The sequence below is a fragment of the Hyaena hyaena genome, unplaced genomic scaffold, assembly GCF_003009895.1.
Source record: "Hyaena hyaena isolate Hyena2069 unplaced genomic scaffold, ASM300989v1 scaffold_1324, whole genome shotgun sequence".
Taxonomy (NCBI): domain Eukaryota; kingdom Metazoa; phylum Chordata; class Mammalia; order Carnivora; family Hyaenidae; genus Hyaena; species Hyaena hyaena.
Window position 1 is genome coordinate 209,826 of NW_024081954.1, and position 18,028 is coordinate 227,853.

The window sequence follows — 18,028 nt, forward strand, 5'->3', positions numbered from 1 at the left end:
ATGCGCGGGGGCGAAGGCCACGCCCCGCGTCCGGAGCGCTGTGATTGGCACAGTCCCTTCCCGACCTCATTGGTCTCCGGCGCTGGCAGAGTGCGCAGGCGCGGGAGTAGGGCCCACGTTCCCACGCTCTCCCCGAGAGTCTCCGGCGGGTCACCCCCTGGTGAGCCCCTGGCGGTGGCTCTTTCCCAGGTGGGCATCCTGCCCAGCTCGAGTCCGGGGAAGGGCGCCCCAGGGTGGGCGAGGGCAGCGGCATCCGCGCCCCCACGTCCCTCTCCCGGCCGCGCTGGGCGCTCATGGGTCGTTCAGGAGCTCGGCCCCGCAGGGCGGAGGTCGGAAGGCGGGCTGCCCGGGGGCGGGGCCCGGGGGATGGGGGTGGCTCTGCCGCCTCCCGGGAGCGGGTCCCGGCCGCGTGGCGCCGTTGGCACGAGCGGCGTTGCACCCGCAGGGCGCCGTGGGTCCCCTTCCGTGGGTGTCTCTGTTCGGAGCACTTCTCCAGACCGGGGGTGTCGGGGGGGGGCGGGTGACGGGACTCGGGAATGCCCGGAGCGCGGCGCTGGGCGGCCCGCGGGGTCCGGCTGGCTCCCTTGCTGCTGCGCCGCCCGTGGGTTGCGGGGATCCGCCTCTCAGGAACGCGGGGCCGCGGCACCTCCTTTCTAAGTGGTGGTGGGCACGAAGGGTGCACCCTCTGAAGCGCCTGGGGCTGTGCCTGGCGCCCAGGACGTGCCCGAGGTCCCTAGCGTAGTGATGAGCGGTGACCGTTTCCATCACTACCTGCCCACAGTCCTCGCTGAATCCAAATGTGTATTATCTTCATAGTATTCACTTCTTCGTTCAGTTTATTGAGCACCTACTCTGTGCCAGGCGCTGTTCCTAAAGTCTAAACATTCCCTGGTTCTAAACATGTTCTAACCTGCTTCTTTTCATTTCTTTCGTGGCTTAATTTATCCTTGGATGCAACTGGTCAGAGGAGCATAAACCTGCTGATGGTTCATTCTCTAAAAGCCAAGATTAGATTTGGTAACATCAGTCCCTACAATTTGACAATCCCCCAGTGTTAGAGACTGGATGAGTGTGAGTGTTCCTTATTTTACTCCTGGTTTTCTCTTCAAGGAAAACATATAAACTAGCTTGAGTGGATTGGAAGTATTTTCTCATTTTGTACATAAAAAAGTGTATATGTGCACTCACATATATTTGGTATTGAATTAAATGGTAAAGCAGAAATACATAGATTAACTTTAGTACTATGATTAGTTTATTTGGCATTAGGATCATGTAGAAACAGAAACCTAAACTTTCATTGGGATATTCATGTTTTCTAATATAAATTTTTTTTTTAATGTTTTTCAGAGAGTGAGACAGAGTACAAGCGGGGGGAGGGGCAGAGACGGAGCAGGAGACACAGAATCTGAAACAGGCTCCAGGCTCTGAGCTGTCAGCACAGATCCCAACCTCGGGAACGGTGAGATCATGACCTGAGCCCAAGTCGGACACTTAACTGAGCCACCCAGATGAGTTGAAAACCTTGCCTAAAGTTCTGTAGTTTTGAATGATGGACCCTGGATTCAGGCCCAAGTAGCCTGACCCCAGAATCTGATTTCTGAGCCTTGGATTTAAAGCTTTACTCATGATTTGATGAACTGTCTTTTGAAGACTCATTGAGAATGAACGCTAACAGATTTAGAGAAGTCTATTTCATGTGATGCGTTGATACTGTGGGAATCTTCAAAAAGATTGTGAGGGAGAATTAATACCTGTGTGTGCTACTTAATTAAAAAGAAAATCCCTCTTTTCTGTTTTTTTTTCCAGTGTACCTGTTATAGCTGAAGCATATGCTTTGAAGGGATGAGAAGGTTTTTGTTGCTGTATGCGACGCAGCAGGGACAGGCGAAGGCCATCGCAGAGGAAATCTTTGAAAAAGCATTTGCGCATGGATTTTCTGCAGATCTTCACTGTATCAGTGAGTCAGATAAGGTAAGCGGTTCCTCATGTGGTTTTTACCATCTTTTGTGCCTGCAGTATTTTGGTTGGGAGGGAACTGTAAAACAGCAAAGTGAGATGCTGAAAGCCACCGTAATCCTTTTCTCCCCTCCAGCATTCAGAAATTTATTTTATCAACTATATTGTAAGATTTCTGCCATTTTTTTTTTTTAACATATAAGTGTATGTTTGAATTAGACTGAACGGTCCCCAACACAGAAGTAAGTGTCTATTAACTGCAAGCAGAAGTCGTCATGCTTGCCTTGGTTCTCACGGGGTGGCTATGCCGACAAATGAGATGTGTGTTTGGGTGCATGTGTGTGCTTTCCAACTCGCCAATCCCACTGCTTCAAAATAAAGGCTTGCTGTTCATGTCAGAGTTCCTGCAAGTGAAGGGCCGTGGAATTTTTTTTTTTAGTTTATTTTTGAGAGAGAGAGCAAGGGCATACACTCCTGCACACAAGTGGGGGTGGGGGTGGGGGTGGGAGTGGGAGGAGCAGAGAGAGAGGGAGACACAGAAACTGAAGCAGGCTCCAGGCTCTGAGTTGTCAGCACACGGCCCGCGAGATCATGACCTCGGCCCAAGTCAGATGCTCAACTGACAGAGTCCCCCAGGAGCCCCAAGGACCATGTAATTCTTTTGTGGAATAAAACTTAGAGTAGAAGTGGAAGGATCTAGAGAAGATGGGGCTTCTTTAGGTCAAGGACCGCTTATTTTTTACGTTCAGTCTCTACAGAAATTCTTAGGTCTTGTAAGATCATAGCACACCTGTATTCTTCTTTCAGTTTGGGGGATGGAGCCCTCCAGATTTTACGGTTTTATACGGTCTGGTGCAGAGCAACTACCAGCTTTTATACAAGCACACGATGATGTGCCAGCTATAACGAGTCAAATGTAGTGTAGTACTTTACAAATTACCCTGCCAGTACACTCACTCAAGTTCATGAGCTCCTCTGTCCTTTCCCACATCTCTAGTTCAGAAGACTAGACTGTCCCCAGCACACATGAATTATAAACCTGCTCGTAGGAGAAGCACCTGGTTCCTTAATGTGGGAGGCCAAGGTGACCCCACATGTCAGTCACCCGACAGGGATCCTGGAGGACACCGCCGGTCAGCAGGTTCTGTGATCCTATGGTTACTTCAGGGCTGGCGTTGCATGTGCCATGTGATAGGACATAATCTGAGTCTGTTACTACAGACACAACCAAAGTTGTCCGCACCATGTAACTAGCCCGGATTTGGCCCCCAGGGGTCGCCTCACCATCTAAATCCGCGGCTACTTGAAAAGTGGGTGAGTCGTACTGTTCTTATTTTAGTGCCGTGTTAGTCATCGGTGCTGTCCCAGCTGATTGACTTCTCCAGCTGTTCCTGATCCAGGTTCAAACAGATAGCTTTCTACTTTCTGGGTCGTGGTCGTCCTTTTCAAGGTGGAGTCAGCTTAACAGAGTATGGAAGTTTAGTACACAATTTATGCCGTGTCCTGTAAGCATTCAACCGCCTGGTAAAACGGTGCCTCAGATCCTGTGTCCCCCTGAGAAATAAGTGGCTTCCCTTGAAGCGGCTTTGATGAATCACATGCGCAGTAGAGCTCATGGAGTCCTCATAAATAGAGATGCCGAAGTGCTCTTCTTGGAATATTTAAATTTAGGTGAGAATTAGGATGAAGAAACGCGGATGAGCTCGGTTTACCACTGACACTCTTCCCAGCTCCCCAGACCCCTGAGTTAGCCAGGCTCCCTGGCGTCTGAGGAGTAGGACGCACACCTTCCCCACCTTGACCGGGCTCCGCGCCCTCCACCGTTAAGCCACGCACAGCGCAGGTGACTGGTTCAGGAGACTAAGCCGGCTGCCTGGCCGGCGCGGTAAGTCGAAACTGCATACTTCCGTAGATCCCTAACACGCCTCCCTCATCTTCTAGTACGATCTAAAAACCGAGACAGCACCTCTCGTTGTCGTCGTTTCTACCACGGGCACGGGCGACCCACCCGACACTGCTCGCAAGTTCGTTAAGAAAATCCAGGACAAGGCGCTGCCGGCGGATTTCTTTGCACACCTGCGGTATGGATTGCTAGGTACGGACCATGCTTTCGTTCTGTCTCGCCTCAGTTATTACGGGTTTGAATTCTGGTATCTGAACGTACCCTTCAAAACCATGATGTATAGTTATTGAGGGTTTTCTTGTTTTGTTTTGTTTGTTTCATAGAAGCGTGAAAAACACCGAAGTGTAAGTATCGTACTGCATTCTCCATACACCTCCCCTGGCTTCACCCCACAGCAGCGTGTCTATGGAGCCAGGGGCCATTTTCAGACTATCAGCAGCTGGTCCCCATCCTGGACTTGGTTAAAAATAAACACAGTCCCTGAAGGAGCAACTCTGAATGCTGTTTCATTTGTTTTTCTGTTTTTGTTTTTAAAACAGGCTCCCAGGTCGATCTGATTTCCCTAGGAATCACTCTCCTAGTATGATTTCTAGTCTCGGCCACATTTTAGGATCAGCAAGGGGGGGTTTCTTTGAATTCTGTTACCTGGGTCGCCACCCCCCATGATTCTAACCTAACTGTTTGGAGGTGGAGCCCTGGCACCTGTGGTCTGGAACAGCTCCCAGGTGATTCTAACCTGTATCCCAGGTTAGGAAACACGGGCGTAAGGCTCTGTAAAGCACAGGTTAAAAAACCCAAGAGAAAGTATCCGAAAGACCAGCTCAGCAAGATAGGACACCAGAGAGAGAATTCAGAGGCCGTGTTCCTGGCCTGTGTCTGTATTGTTCTCTGAATGCTCTTTGAGAATTATTTTGGGGAGGGTATCTCATAAAGGTGGATTACACTAAGTGACTGATGAGAAATTTGAGGTTATGACACTGACTTATTCGAATAAGAAGGTATTTTAGAGGATTTACGGTTTTTTATTCAAGTTTTTCTAATTTCTTTTCAAGAATGAACACGTGTTGCATTAAAAAAAGTTCCTCAAAAAAAAAAAGTATAGACTGAAGCCCTTCTAACCACTCCAGTCATTCCTAGGCCATTTATGCCCCCGCCCCCAAAGCTTCCCGTTCTTGTTGGGAACGTCCAGGGAGATGATTAAGTGAGAAATCGACCATTTTAATTTCAAACCAAGTATGAAAATCTTAGTCCACCTTCTTACCAGGAAACATAGAAGCAGCCCCTAACTTACCTCGCACAGAAACGTGGCAAATGATTATTTAGTACCTGTCTGTGCTCTAGGTTAGGGGTCAGTACAATCAGTAAAGGGCCAGCTGGTAAATGTTTTGGGCTTTGTGGACCAAGTGTTCTTTATGACAGCTCCTTACCTCTGCTGTTGTGGCTTGACTGCCACCGTAAACGCCATGTGAACAGATGGACTTGGCTGTGTTCCAGCACAGCTTTACGCAAAGACAGCGAGTGGTGCTTGGCCCACAGGCTGCAGTTTGCAGACCTCTCACTAGATCAGAAAAGTCTGCAAAGACAGATGTTAGGGTTTAAAAAAAAACTTTTAATGTTTTTTATTTATTTCTGAGAGAGAGAGCGTGAGCAGGAGAGGGTCAGAGAGAGAGAGGGAGACACAGAATCTGAAACAGGCTCCAGGCTCTGAGCTGTCAGCACAGAGCCCGACACAAGGCTCGAACCCACGAACCATGAGATCATGACCTGAGCTGAAGTCAGACACTTAACCGACTGAGCCACCCAGGCGCCCCAGATGTTAACGACTTTTAAACTCATCTAATTCTTGCTTTAAGGTTTCCACATTAAAAAAAATTTTTTTAATGTTTATTTATTTTTGAGAGACTGTGAGTTAGGGAGGGGCAGAGAGAGAGAGAGAGACACACAGAATCCAAAACAGGCTCCAGGCTCTGAGCTAGCTGTCAGCACAGACTCATGGAAACAAAAATGTGAAAATATTTTGTTAACAGTGACCAAGATGTATTCATTTTTGTTTCAATGCGTCTGATACTTCACCATTGTAAGAATGGAGACAGTTATTTGTATACTTAGTATTACTCAACAAAAACCTCAGAAAATGTCAAGCTATACTTTATTTGTTAATCAGTATATGGACTGTTGTTTAAGTATTTTATTTGTTCTGTGTATCTTCTTTAAATCTGACTGTGCACTAATAACCTGTCTGGGCTCTTAGGGCTGGGAGATTCCGAATACACGTACTTCTGTAACGGCGGGAAAATCATCGATAAGCGACTTCAGGAGCTTGGTGCCCGGCATTTCTACGACACTGGACATGCAGATGACTGTGTGGGGTAAGGGCATCGTGCTTCTTGTCTGCTCCTTCCACGCAGCCCTGCTTGGTACTTGATCCAAGGCTGGGAGTTTCTGAAATGTGGTGACTTTTGATTTAGCACTGAAGTTTTTATTTTGAAAGCACTACTTCCGTTTTCTCAGCTTTTTTTGCTCAAGGACCAGAGATCAGCCCGAGCTTGATTTATGTATCTTGTGGACTTGAAGCTCCTCACCCATCTCAGTACCTGCTAATGGGAGAAATTGGGGAAGATGCCCCGGTACGGTTATCTTTATCTTGAAGTGTGTACGTCTTTGTCAGGGTCCACATTTTCTTTAGGAACTCTGATAGCACGCGTGCTTGCTTCTCTGCTGCGCACACAGGGGTCACTGCATGCAGGTCCTCACGTGGCGGGCGCCCAGCAGGCCACGCGTCACCAGCAGGGAGCACACACAGACCAGAGGCCTTCCCGGCTCGCTGTGTGCCTGGGCAATCTCCCTTACCATCTTAATGGCCATTTGGCACCATGCCAGCTGGAAACAGAATCCGTATTTCTTTTAGATTATTCTCATTTTTACAATTCAGTATTTCACCCTATATGCTGCCTCTCAAATCCCCTTAATGTGTTTATTTAAAGATCTCATAGATACCATGCTCCACCTTAGTTTGTCATAGCCTTTGGCTATTTTAGCCAGATAACATCATACCCACTTGATTTTTTCCTACTCAGTGCATATATTAAATTCTCACTCCCTTGATTTTTCTTTAGGAATATTGACAAGTTCAGCAAATGTCTTGCTTTTCTGCATAGCACCACCTCGCACGAGTGTGCTGGACACACTTCTCTCCACGTGACCTGCCCTTCAGGTCCACTTCCTCCATCATTTTCTGCAGCTACAACCCTGTGGGTGTTTCCAAATCCCAGCACCCACGTCCTTGGTTGTGACAGAGCTCGACCGTGTTGCCTTCTGTGTTCACCTTTTAGCTTTAACCTTTATATTGATTTTTTTGTTTGTGTGTGGGGGTGTGTTTGCCAGAATCCAGTTGCCATTAAGTGTTGGTCTCATATGAGCCATTTACTTGCTGATTTCTTATGGAACCCATGGGGCCTTTCACTGAGTCCATATTTTACTTCCGGTCAGGGGCTTTGTTTCCCTGCTCCTTTCCTGGATCGAGTGTTAAAGTTCTTAACTGTAATGTCATCAGCCTGCATCTCTTAAATTTTTAACCTGACTACCTCACTTGAATACACCTCTTCTAAAATTGTTTTCAAGAAGATACCCTGGCTTAGTGTACCCACCGCCACACTCTGGGGTTCAGAATGCAGAGCGGGGTCCAGGTCCCTGCGTCCACGTCCAGGACTGCCTGCCCCCTCCAGTGACTGAAACTTTGGTCACATTACGTCCCCTTTTCGTGCTTCTGTCTCTGCCTCTGGGAACTGGAAACTAATGGTGTGTGTTGTGGAAAGTTTCGGGGAGGAATACATCATGAGCTGACACAGGCTGTTCTCTTAGAAGAGTGTCTCCCTCGTAGTCAGTGCTCTGCGGACATTAGCCCTTCCACTGCGCTGCTACCGGCTCGATGTCTGAGCTGTGAGAGCGGCGTGGTAGACGGAGCTGCTGTGTTGAACTCCATAGTTTTACGTACTTGCTTTGCCAAAGGCTCTGATGGACGGATGTGGACCTTGGAACCAAATGTTGAGCTGTTTGCTGTGAGCACCTAACGAATTTGCTGAGATTCTAGCCAGAGTCCTAATAAGACAGAGGCTGAATGGGCCTTCTCCTGTCATTTAACTTTATGAATTAGAATTTAGTTGATAACGGCCTTTGAGTTGTGAATAAAAACAAGAAAGAGGTAATTTCCAAGGTTTAGATGCACTGTGTCTTATCCATTCATTCTTCTTAAAGTTTCTCAGCTCAGAGAATGTATGGGATGTTACTGTTGACTTACCCTACTTTGTTTATTGGTATGTGTACTACCACATTTTATTTTATTTAAAAAAATTTGTTTTAATGTTTATTTTCGAGAGACAGAGTGTGAGTCGGGGAGGGGCAGAGAGAGAGAGAGAGAGAGAGAGACACAGAATCTGAAGCAGGCTCCAGGCTCTGAGCAGTCAGCACAAAGCCCGACACGGGGCTCGAACCCACAAGCTATGAGATCATGACCTGAGCCGAAGTCAGAGGCTTAACCGACTGAGCCACCCAGGCGCCCCCGTACACTACCATGTTTTAAAACATACCTATGATTCATTCAACTTTCCTAAAGTGTTATTAGTTTTTTCCCTTTATGTTCACACTTGGGCAAACTTTATTAAAAATATTTGGAACCAGTTGAAGATTTGAACTATTCATACTTAGTCAAAATGGCATTAATCTGGAGTGATTTCATGGTGATATTCTAATCTCTGGGTGAAAAACAGAAAGGTCAGTAAATTAGCTAGGTGAAAAAATGAAGTTGTATTTGATATATATAATTGGATTTTGGGTGAGAAGCCTGAGAATTTAGCATGCCTTTTTGAAATGACAACTTCTTAAAATAAAGATCACCACCTATATTTTAGTAGGTTAAGAGCAATCCCATTGCTCTTACTTACTACTAAAATGGCTTCATTCTGTTCAGACCTTTTATATGCTTTGTTTGTGGCTGAAGTGTTAATGAACAACACAAAATAGTGTTGTTTTTAACTTGATCATGTGTATATTTCATATTCTGGACCATTGTTATGTCTGGTGTTTTTGAACACTGCATAGCGCTCAGCCAATAGACTGCCGTTGTCCCAATATTATATATTTAAGTGGAGAATTTAGGCATTTATTGTATTTTTTCCTTTTTTATTGTCACAATCCAGTTTAGAACTTGTGGTTGAGCCGTGGATTGACGGACTCTGGGCTGCCCTCACGAAGCATTTTACGTCCAGTAGAGGAAAAGAGACGAACGGAACTCTCCAGATAGCCTCAAATGCGTCCCAGAGGATGGATCCTGTGAAACCGGAATTATTACACATTGAATCCCAAGTTGAACTTCTGAGATTGGCTGATTCAGGCAGAACGGATTCTGAGGTTCAGGAACAGAATGTAGTGAACAGAGGTCAATCCAGTGCTCTGATCGCCGAGTCCAAGCCCTCACTTACCCACTCGATACCCCCACTGTCCCAGGCGTCACTGAACATTCCTGCCCTTCCACCAGAATATTTGCAGGTGCATCTGCAGGAGTCTCTGGGCCAGGTAAGCAGCTTTACTGTGCTCTTCTTGCCGTGGGATGTCAACTCACTGAGGGGGTTCGCTTTGCTGCTGCTACAGGACAACAGAGGTCAGCAGACCGTGGCTTGCTGGCGACATGTGATATGTCACCTGTCCCCGAAGTCGAGCTTTGCTGGAACACAGGCCTGTGCTTCCATTCCCCCGTGGCCGGGGCGGCTTCTGCAGGAGGAGGCAGGGCAGCGTGGGTACCCAACGCGCAAAGCCCGGCCCCTTAGGAGAAAGTTTGCCGGGCGTTGCAGACGCATTTGTGTCATAACGTTGCTCTGTCGTTGAAGCAGCAAATAGTTAAGAGCTCAGTTTTTCTGTTACTTTGGAGAATTCTTTGTTCTGGGCACTCAGGAAATGACCGTAGCAGCTACACTGAAAGCACGTATTTCCAGCACAGTCTCCTTTCCAGCCTGGTTTTCTGTGCCTTAGGAGGCTTCACTTTGGAGATTAGTTGGCTTGGTAACGTCTTAGAAATGTGCTTTTGCCTATATCAAGTCATTTTCTTTTGTCAAGTGTGTTTTTCCTTTCAACAGAGTAGTGACTCTAAGGTAGTCTGTCAATATGGGGGCGCCTGGGTGGCTCAGTCAGTCGGGTTTCCAACTCTTGATTTATGCTCAGGTCTTGATCTCATGGTTCTCGAGATTGAGCCCCGCATTGGGCTCCGTGCTGATGGCCTAGAGCCTGCTTGGGATTCTCTCTCTCCCTCTCTCCCCCTCTCCCCTCCCCTTCTCTCCCCCTCCCTCTCCCCCTCTGTCTCTCCCTCTCTGTCCTTCCCTTGCTTATACGAGTATGTTCTTTTGCTGTGTCTCTCAGTATAAATAAATAAACCTAAAAAAATAGTCTATGTAAATTTTGAGCATTAAGTGGGATAATGTCTAGTTTTTCCTCACTCGTCTTCTGAGATGCCTGCTATCCCTTCCCACTGAAAGCCAGTCTATCCTGCAGAGCCACCCCTGTCTTAACAGCGGCTGATTGTGGAGTTCCCCGCAGGCTTTCTCACATAAACCACACCCTCAGTGCAGCCATCCTGATTTCTCCTTTCTTGATGTTTTTATTTATTTAGATTTTTTTGGCGTGGGTGGAGAGAGGGCACACATGGGAGAGAGGGGCCGAGGGAGAGAGAGAGAAAAAAATCTCAGGTCAGGTCCACACCCAGTGCAGAGCCAGACGCAGGGCTTAGGATTCGATCACCCGACCCTGAGGTCATGACCTGAGCCGAAATCCAAGAGTCGGGACACCTAATCGACAGCCTCCCAGGCGCCCCTTGATTTCTTAATTTTATTGAAGTAATTTAAATACGACTTTCCAGCGTATTAGAACTGTTTTCTGACACCCGACGTGATCGTGGTTTTTGAGCCTTTGCAGTGTCTTCCTAAAGCATACGGAGGAACAAGTGTGTGTGCGCGTGTAAACAGCTGTCGGGTGTCTTCAGTTTACGCCTGATGATCGTGCAAAGTGTTGAGTGCGGTGATTCCAGCAGGTGCACGTTTGTCAGGCTGGGAGCAGACACGAGTGCCCCTAGTGAACCTGGCGCGCTGCGGGCACAGGGCTGCCTGGCAGAGGCGTGTGGGCAGGACTGCTCTGACCGGGCGCTGCAGCAGGACAATCTCAGGAGGCTTCTGTCACAGGAGGCGTCGGCAAACAGGTGTCAGTGGCTGGGAGTGAGGTTGATTCTTAAGATGTCAACCAGCTAAGCGATACTGGTGTACCTTTGCTCGGAGCATACGAGTAGAGGAGAAGGGGCCGGACAGGGATTGATTTTCAGGCTCCCTCCCGGGGGCGTCACGCCAGGGAACCAGGGAGGGGAGCGGAGCGCTGTCTTCTGATGCGGGCCGCCGGCGTCTCGGCAGCCCTGCCCCGTTCCGTGTAGACTGGGCTCCCCTGCCCTCGTAGCCGTGTGGTCAGCACGTTTCTGGCTCTGGAGGCTGCCACCAGGGCATCAAAGCCAGTGTCCTGGGGTAGTGCTCCCGGTTAGCAAGACTTCTCTGTCCAGGGTTATGTTCTACCCTCCTTGGCCCAGGCCTCGGCATTCCGGCCCATGCATCCTCTGTGGGCTTCTGCTGGTGCTGCGTTCTGCACTTTCCTCAGAATGTAAGCCCGTGCCTGCCGTAGCTGGCCCCTCACGTCTGCAGCCTGGTGCTGTGACTCAGCCCTCACCGGCCGGGTGCTGTGACTTGGCCCTCACCGGCCGGGTGCTGTGACTTGGCCCCCACCGGCCGGGTGCTGTGACTTGCTGTCTCCTTGGAGAGAGGGGGACAGACGCGGGAGTGGGCGCAGTGAGAAATAGGCTGTGAAGAATTCCAGCACGGGCCCCAGCCAGTCCCAGAGCTGGGATGGCCCTTCAGAGTTGGCTAGAGTTGGGGCAGAGGGGCTGGGCCCTTATAGTCATTGATCAGGCATTGCACATGGGCTGCCTTTGAAAGGGGGCGTGGCCAAAGAATGCTGAGGTCACTCTCCGGGGTGACCATGGGTGAGCTGAGGGCCAGCTGCTGACCACTCCCAGCAGCCCTGCTGAAGGCTGCCTCAGGCCGGGGCTTCTCCCGGTGGCCCTTGGTCATGACTGTGAGGCTCTGAGCTCTGACCCTTTTCCCAGTGTTCCCACCAGCCATTTATCTGGGGTTAACTGACTAGCATTTGGTAAGTTTCTGTCTTCAAAAGAGATTAGGGGCATCAAGTTAGGAAAGGAGTGGAAATAGTACAACAAATTGGGTTTCTTTGCAGTTTCCTAAGGCCTGGGCTAGCTAATACAGGAGCCGCTAGCTGTGCGTGGCCACTTAACATTTAAATAAGTGGAAATGAGAATTCAGTTTCTGAGGCTCCTGTGTTGACCAGGGCAGGTAGGGAACATTCCCATTGTCAGTGCCCAGCAGGCTGAGGTTCTGAGCGTAAACATATGTTACTTTCCTTTACGCTCTCCTTCCTGAAATCATGCATGCACACTGTGTCCTTTTGCAAAGTTTCTTTGGAAGACTATGAGACCTTTACGCAAAAATGCTGGTATCTGATATTTTCAGTATATATATCCCAGAATTTTACCTAATAACCAAGGAGTTTAAGATCCGAATGAGCTATTTCTTCTGAAGGATCGAGAGGCAAATGTCTGTAGCCACTTGCCTTAGAAACAAACTCCTAAACAGCTCGGAAGTTTTCCAAGATCCTATCGATCTTTCCTAGTCACTAAGGGAAGCAATGGCAGGTAAAATGGGAGCTCGCGTCTTGCGTTCCATAATATGTTATCACATTTGTTTCCCAAGGAGGAGAGCCAAGCATCTGTGACTTCGGTGGATCCAGTTTTTCAAGTTCCAATTTCAAAGGCGATTCAGCTGACTACGAATGATGCCATAAAAACCACTCTTCTGGTGGAACTGGACATCTCTGTAAGTTACAGAATCTGCCTCTGCGCCTGTCTGCTGTCGAGAGGCTGGTGGTCCCCACGCTCGGGAAGGAGGCGAGTCTCTGACCGGACATCGGCCTGTTTTTTCTTGACCCCTCGTGTTTTCTCCCCGGTTTTTTCCCCACAGGGTGCAGGAAGCGGGCTAAAATGAGGAGGGAGGGGCCTGGGAGGTGGCTCGATTTGAGAGGATAGTGTCGCCGCCTCACTCAGGAAGCCGTGGAAGGGTCAGAGCGCGTTTCCTGTTGGAGAAGAGCCCCAAGACAGGCCGCAGGGCGCCTGAGGGTGGTTGGCGGCGGGAAGCAGAGCTCAGACCAGCTCGGCAGAGATGGCTCTAGTCCTTGGCGTGGTGGGTCTTGCGCCTTGAGAACTGGGCAAAGCCTGGAGCCCCCCGGAAAGACGATCATAAACATTCTCGTGGAGTTTCAGGGCACGGGCTGCCTCTCCCAGCTCCATCCTCGAGCCGCTGCCCAGCCCCCGCCCCAGGCCGCTGGCCCCTGGTGACATCAGTGCCAGAGGCCCCAGAGCCACTCAGCCGTGTGGCTGATGGTGATCCTGGGAAGCGGGTTGTCCTTTTAGAAAAGGGTGTCAGGGCCGTCTGTAGGTTTCATTCAACTTGTGATAGGAAGAAATGACAAGCATCAAAACTGGATAGCTGTGCTTGCATACCGTTGAGTACTTTCCCTTTCCTTTGCAAGTGTTAAATATTCTGCATATAGCAAAACATTGTCTTTTTTTATTCTGTTTTACACTCGTCATGAAACGGAGGGTGGGCCACTCCCGGGAGTGTGAGCACGTGTGGTCAGAGGCTCTCCGGGTCTTGCTCTCGTTCCATGTCCCTCTGTAAATAGCCGTGTGGGGGAAGGTGGCCCCTCCAGCCTGTGTTCGTTCACAGCAGCGAGCAGGGTCTGTGACGTCCGTGCTCAGTAAGGAAGAAGTAAAGTGTCTCTCCTACCCCTCTCCTTCCCCGAAAGAAAACCTAAAGCAAGGAAATCGAGGACCACTGCAGACAGCCTCAAGAGGTTTCTCTTGCTCATAATGTGCGTGTGTTTCCATGAGATGGATTTTTACATTTGTTAGTGAAACGTTTTTAATCAAGGCACCTTAACTGAGAGAGGTTTTAACGTTGTAAAGAGTACTCAAATGGTAGAAACAAAATATTGGATAACTATGGAAGTTTTTTCTTTAAAGTAACTCCTGGGGCCCCTGGCTGGCTCATTCTGTGGTGCATCTGCCTCTTGATCTTGGAGTTGTGAGTTTGAGCCCCATGCTGGGTATATAGATGACTTTAAAATTTTAAAAAAAAGTAACTTCTAATAAAAGTAGGTTTGTTCGGTTGGGCTTATTTTTTGAAGTTAGAATCATTTTATTTCTAGTTCATATTTTGAAATGATGACACAATAGAAAACGCATTTTTTTTAGCCCGCAGCTCAAACTCTTAACTCATATGTGCTTTTTTTTCTTTTCTTCCTTGTTGGTTCTTCCCTTTTCTTCCTTGTTGGTTCTTCCCTAGAAAACAGATTTTTCCTATCAGCCTGGAGATGCCTTCAACGTGATCTGTCCCAACAGCGATACCGAGGTTCAAAACCTGCTCCAGAGCCTGCAGCTCACGGACAGAAGAGAACACCGTGTCGTCTTGGGAATTAAGGCAGACACCAAGAAGAAAGGTACAGCCCCGATCTCTTATTTCTTAACCTGTCGTCGGACCAACGGACAGGAGGTGACCAGTACAAGGCCCTCCTTCCCGAACCTGTGTGACGGCTGCACAGGCGGCCTGTGGCCTGGCGCCCCAGTCAGCGGGCGGACACGGATGCACTGGCCTGCCGGTTTCTTAACTTTTACACCAGTGACACTCTGTGACACGGCATGGGGTGGTCATGCACTTGGTGCTTACTCGGACCTGCTGGGCAGGGCACGCGAGTGTGCCCGAGTCTGGGAGAAGCCGGTGGGTAGGCTGTGCTCATCTGTTTGTTGGCTTCTTGCAGTGGCATTATTTCGTTGTGGAGCTCGTCAAGAGCGTCCCGCAGTAAGCTTTTATCATCCGGGCCTTTCCAAGGTTTTCTTATAAGCGTTTCTCATGGCATGTTTATTGCTTCTTTAGTGTATAAAAATAGTTTTCATAATTAAAGGGCATTAGTTTTGTTTTTTTTTTAGTTTCCTGCCTAGAATCTTGAAATGGAGTTCCATCAGTTCTAAAATTCTTTTTGAGAAAAATATGCATTGTTAATGGACAAGAGCCGTATTTTGCGGGGGGGGGGGAGTTTTGGTCCTTGGTTTTGGATAATTTCCCTCTTGTTTGGTATCCCTCGATTTGGTAGGTGTGGCTAATGATACTATTGAATTGATACTTCTTTTATTGATTTATGTTTGTTAAGTGGGTATTTTCCCCTGTATTTTGGGAAATATCTTGTACTGGATAAACTTTGCCACAAATCGCACTGTACCTTGCTAGCGCAATAACGTAAAGACTACGGTTAATTGTGTTTTTGAGAATGCAAAACCATTTTACTCTTTATTTTTCATGTCACGACTTCTCTCCTGTCTACGTGAAAAGGAGCGGCCATACCCCAACACATACCTGAGGGACGTTCTCTCCAGTTCATTCTCACCTGGTGCCTTGAAATACGAGCAGTTCCAAAGAAGGTACTTCTCCTTGGGTAACTATTCAAAAGTATACTTAGCGGTGTGTAAGATCCATTAAATCTGGTATCTGTCCTTGAAAGACTTAGAAGATACAGCCTTCAGAGCATGTTTTCAAGAGTTTCCAGGCCTGTGTGGTATCTTTGCAGTTGGGTTGTGCTTATATTGAAATTTTGTGTTTTCTGGTGAAATGAGACTTTTAAAGGAGAGCATTTTCTTCTTCTTAGCAGCCATTTACTTGACGTGACACGTTAATCAATGATTACGGTGACCCCAAATGACCTTGTGTTGTCCAAGTGCACACGGACCCTTTCCCTAACTGACGACAGGAAGCTTATGAGGGTGCAGGCTTCTCCCCCTACTCGCCGCCTGTTTAATGTTAGGATCTCTTCCGGGTAGAAAGCACGTGGTCAGCTACTGCTAAATCAGAATGAAAGGATTCAGGTAGGTGACTGATGTTTAGATGAATGTGCAGAGAGATCGGTCCACTAGATGTCAGCAGGATGCCGGCAGCTGCTTTGTAGAAGATGCTTGTACCTGATTTCTTCTAACCACATCCCTAAACAGGTCTGAATGGGGAGGGTTTGCCCACTGGGCCTCCCGGTGAGCATGGATGGAGCTGCCCTCCACAGGGCCGTTTCTCTTCTCTGTCGTATTCGTTGTTTGTTGCATGCACCCTTTGGGGAAGCAAACTCCTTTAGAGAGAGGCTCGGCCCTGGATGTAATTTGAGTACATTTAGAACTCGCTGTTGATTAAATACGGTACGTTTTACAATTTTAGTTCAGCTCTACCATTCCATAAAGAGTATTTGTGTAAGCATATTTTTCCTTACTATAAAAGTAACACACTCATGGCAAAAATTCTGGACACAAAAATGAGTGACTCGGGACGCAGAAGCCCTTTAGAATCAAACTCTGAGTCAACACTGGATTTTGTGACACTAAGAAACAAACAGGGTCCTCCCGTCTGTTGTGTCTCATGCCTTCTTTACCTGAGTAGAACTCAGGAGTTCGCATAGCCCGGCGTGCAAAGGTGCCTTACCCCAGACCCGTGCAGGGACGCGGGGTGCTCCTTCACCCCATGTGGTTCCCGAGTGCTCCATCTGCATGTCGCCCTGGGCCTGGCCTTGTGAAGAAGGCTTGCAGGTCGTTAGTCTCAGCTCCTGAGCTGAGCCACTGGACACACGTGACCCCTCACGGGAGGAGGGAGCTCGGCCTCCCTGTTGGGGGGTCCAGGACATGAGGTGCTCGAGCCGTGGGATGACACGTAGGAGCGCCTGGTAGCATGTCACTAAGCACTGGGTGCAGCTGACTCGCTTACCTGCTTTGTCCCTAAGGAACCCTTGAGTGGTGACACTGCCATTTACCGGCTGTGTGTCACGTAAGAGTGATCTGCGTGTGTCATGTTCGGAATACATGGAAGCCGGAAGTCGTTATTAGCAAGTTTGGTTTTTCATCTGGCAGTTTGGACATGGCTGTGTCTTTGAGGCTTGGGATTCGGGATGTTCTTGCTTTCCTTCCTTCGTGTATATTCTCCTTTTTTCAGTGAGTCTGAGGTGACTCAGAGAGTCCGTGTGCAGGAGGAGGCTTCCCGAGGCTCTGGCCAGCCCGTCTCCTCAGCCTCTGTCCCACGTCCGCATGTCCCTGCATGCACAGTGGATACCGCAGGGCCCTGGGGAGCGAGCTTTTGCTCAGGCCTGCGTTTGGGGCCACGCTGGGTGCCGGAGCCCCTGGCGAGATGGTTAGCTACTGCGCTCTCAGCGCCAGGGGGCCCTTAGGGCAGAGGAGGGGTCATGCCCATGCTTCTTGTATGAAGGACTCCCCGGTTGTCACAGGAGAGGGTAAGTCCAGCTTGTCGCCTGCAGCTGAGACGAGAACAGGTATCCTGTCTTGAGTTAAAGCAAGGAGTTAGGAGACTCCCGATCCCTGCTGCTCAGGTACACCAGACGTGAAATTCAGGGTCGCACCCGGGACTGATTGGACTGGTCTAGGAAACAGGAAAGGCGACCGAGGGTAGAACGCAGAAGGGGACTTGAGCAGGCCGTCGAGAAAGTGCGTGGGTGCCCCTTCCCTCTCCTGACCGCACCACAAGGCGAGGCGCGCTGGGGCTTTCTCCCGGGTGACCGGACGGTGACCAGGGTTGGCGCTGCCCGGCCCCACGCGGTGCTTTCAGCCGCCTCCTCCGCCCTGGCCGCAGGCGCTGCTGAGAGCCCTGGCGGAACACGCGTCCGGGCCCGACAGGCGCAGGCTGCTGGAGCTGTGCAGCCGGCAGGGCGCCGCCGACTACGGCCGCTTCGTGCGCGACGCCCGCACCGCGCTGCTGGACATCCTCCAGGCTTTCCCGTCCTGCCGGCCGCCGCTGGCGCTGCTGCTCGGTGAGTGCTCCCGCCCCTGCCCCCCACCCCCGCCCCTGCAGGGGTGAATGCTCCCGCCCCCCCCGCCCCTGCTGGGTGAGTGCTCCCGCCCCCCCCGCCCTGCTGGGTGAATGCTCCCGCCGCCCCCCCGCCCCTGCTGGGTGAGTGCTGCTGCCCCCCCCCGCC

At 49.5% G+C, this 18,028-nt stretch overlaps 1 protein-coding gene across 3 annotated transcripts in view; it reads left to right on the forward strand.

Moving 5' to 3' along the window:
- The first annotated feature begins 99 nt into the window (after nt 1-99).
- Nucleotides 100-18,028, forward strand: part of MTRR (5-methyltetrahydrofolate-homocysteine methyltransferase reductase) — a 29,740-nt gene continuing 11,811 nt past the window's right edge. For 2 of the 3 annotated variants that reach the window (XM_039223318.1, XM_039223321.1), the window contains exons 1-9: nt 100-189; nt 1,810-1,974; nt 3,901-4,054; nt 6,114-6,231; nt 9,058-9,433; nt 12,712-12,834; nt 14,362-14,515; nt 15,403-15,491; nt 17,686-17,863. In XM_039223318.1, coding sequence (XP_039079249.1) covers nt 1,846-1,974; nt 3,901-4,054; nt 6,114-6,231; nt 9,058-9,433; nt 12,712-12,834; nt 14,362-14,515; nt 15,403-15,491; nt 17,686-17,863 — 1,321 coding nt within the window. In that variant the 5' untranslated portion in view covers nt 100-189; nt 1,810-1,845. Of the gene's footprint in view, nt 190-1,425; nt 1,463-1,809; nt 1,975-3,900; nt 4,055-6,113; nt 6,232-9,057; nt 9,434-12,711; nt 12,835-14,361; nt 14,516-15,402; nt 15,492-17,685; nt 17,864-18,028 lie in introns of those variants that run through there. The other variant, XM_039223320.1, reaches the window with a different exon arrangement.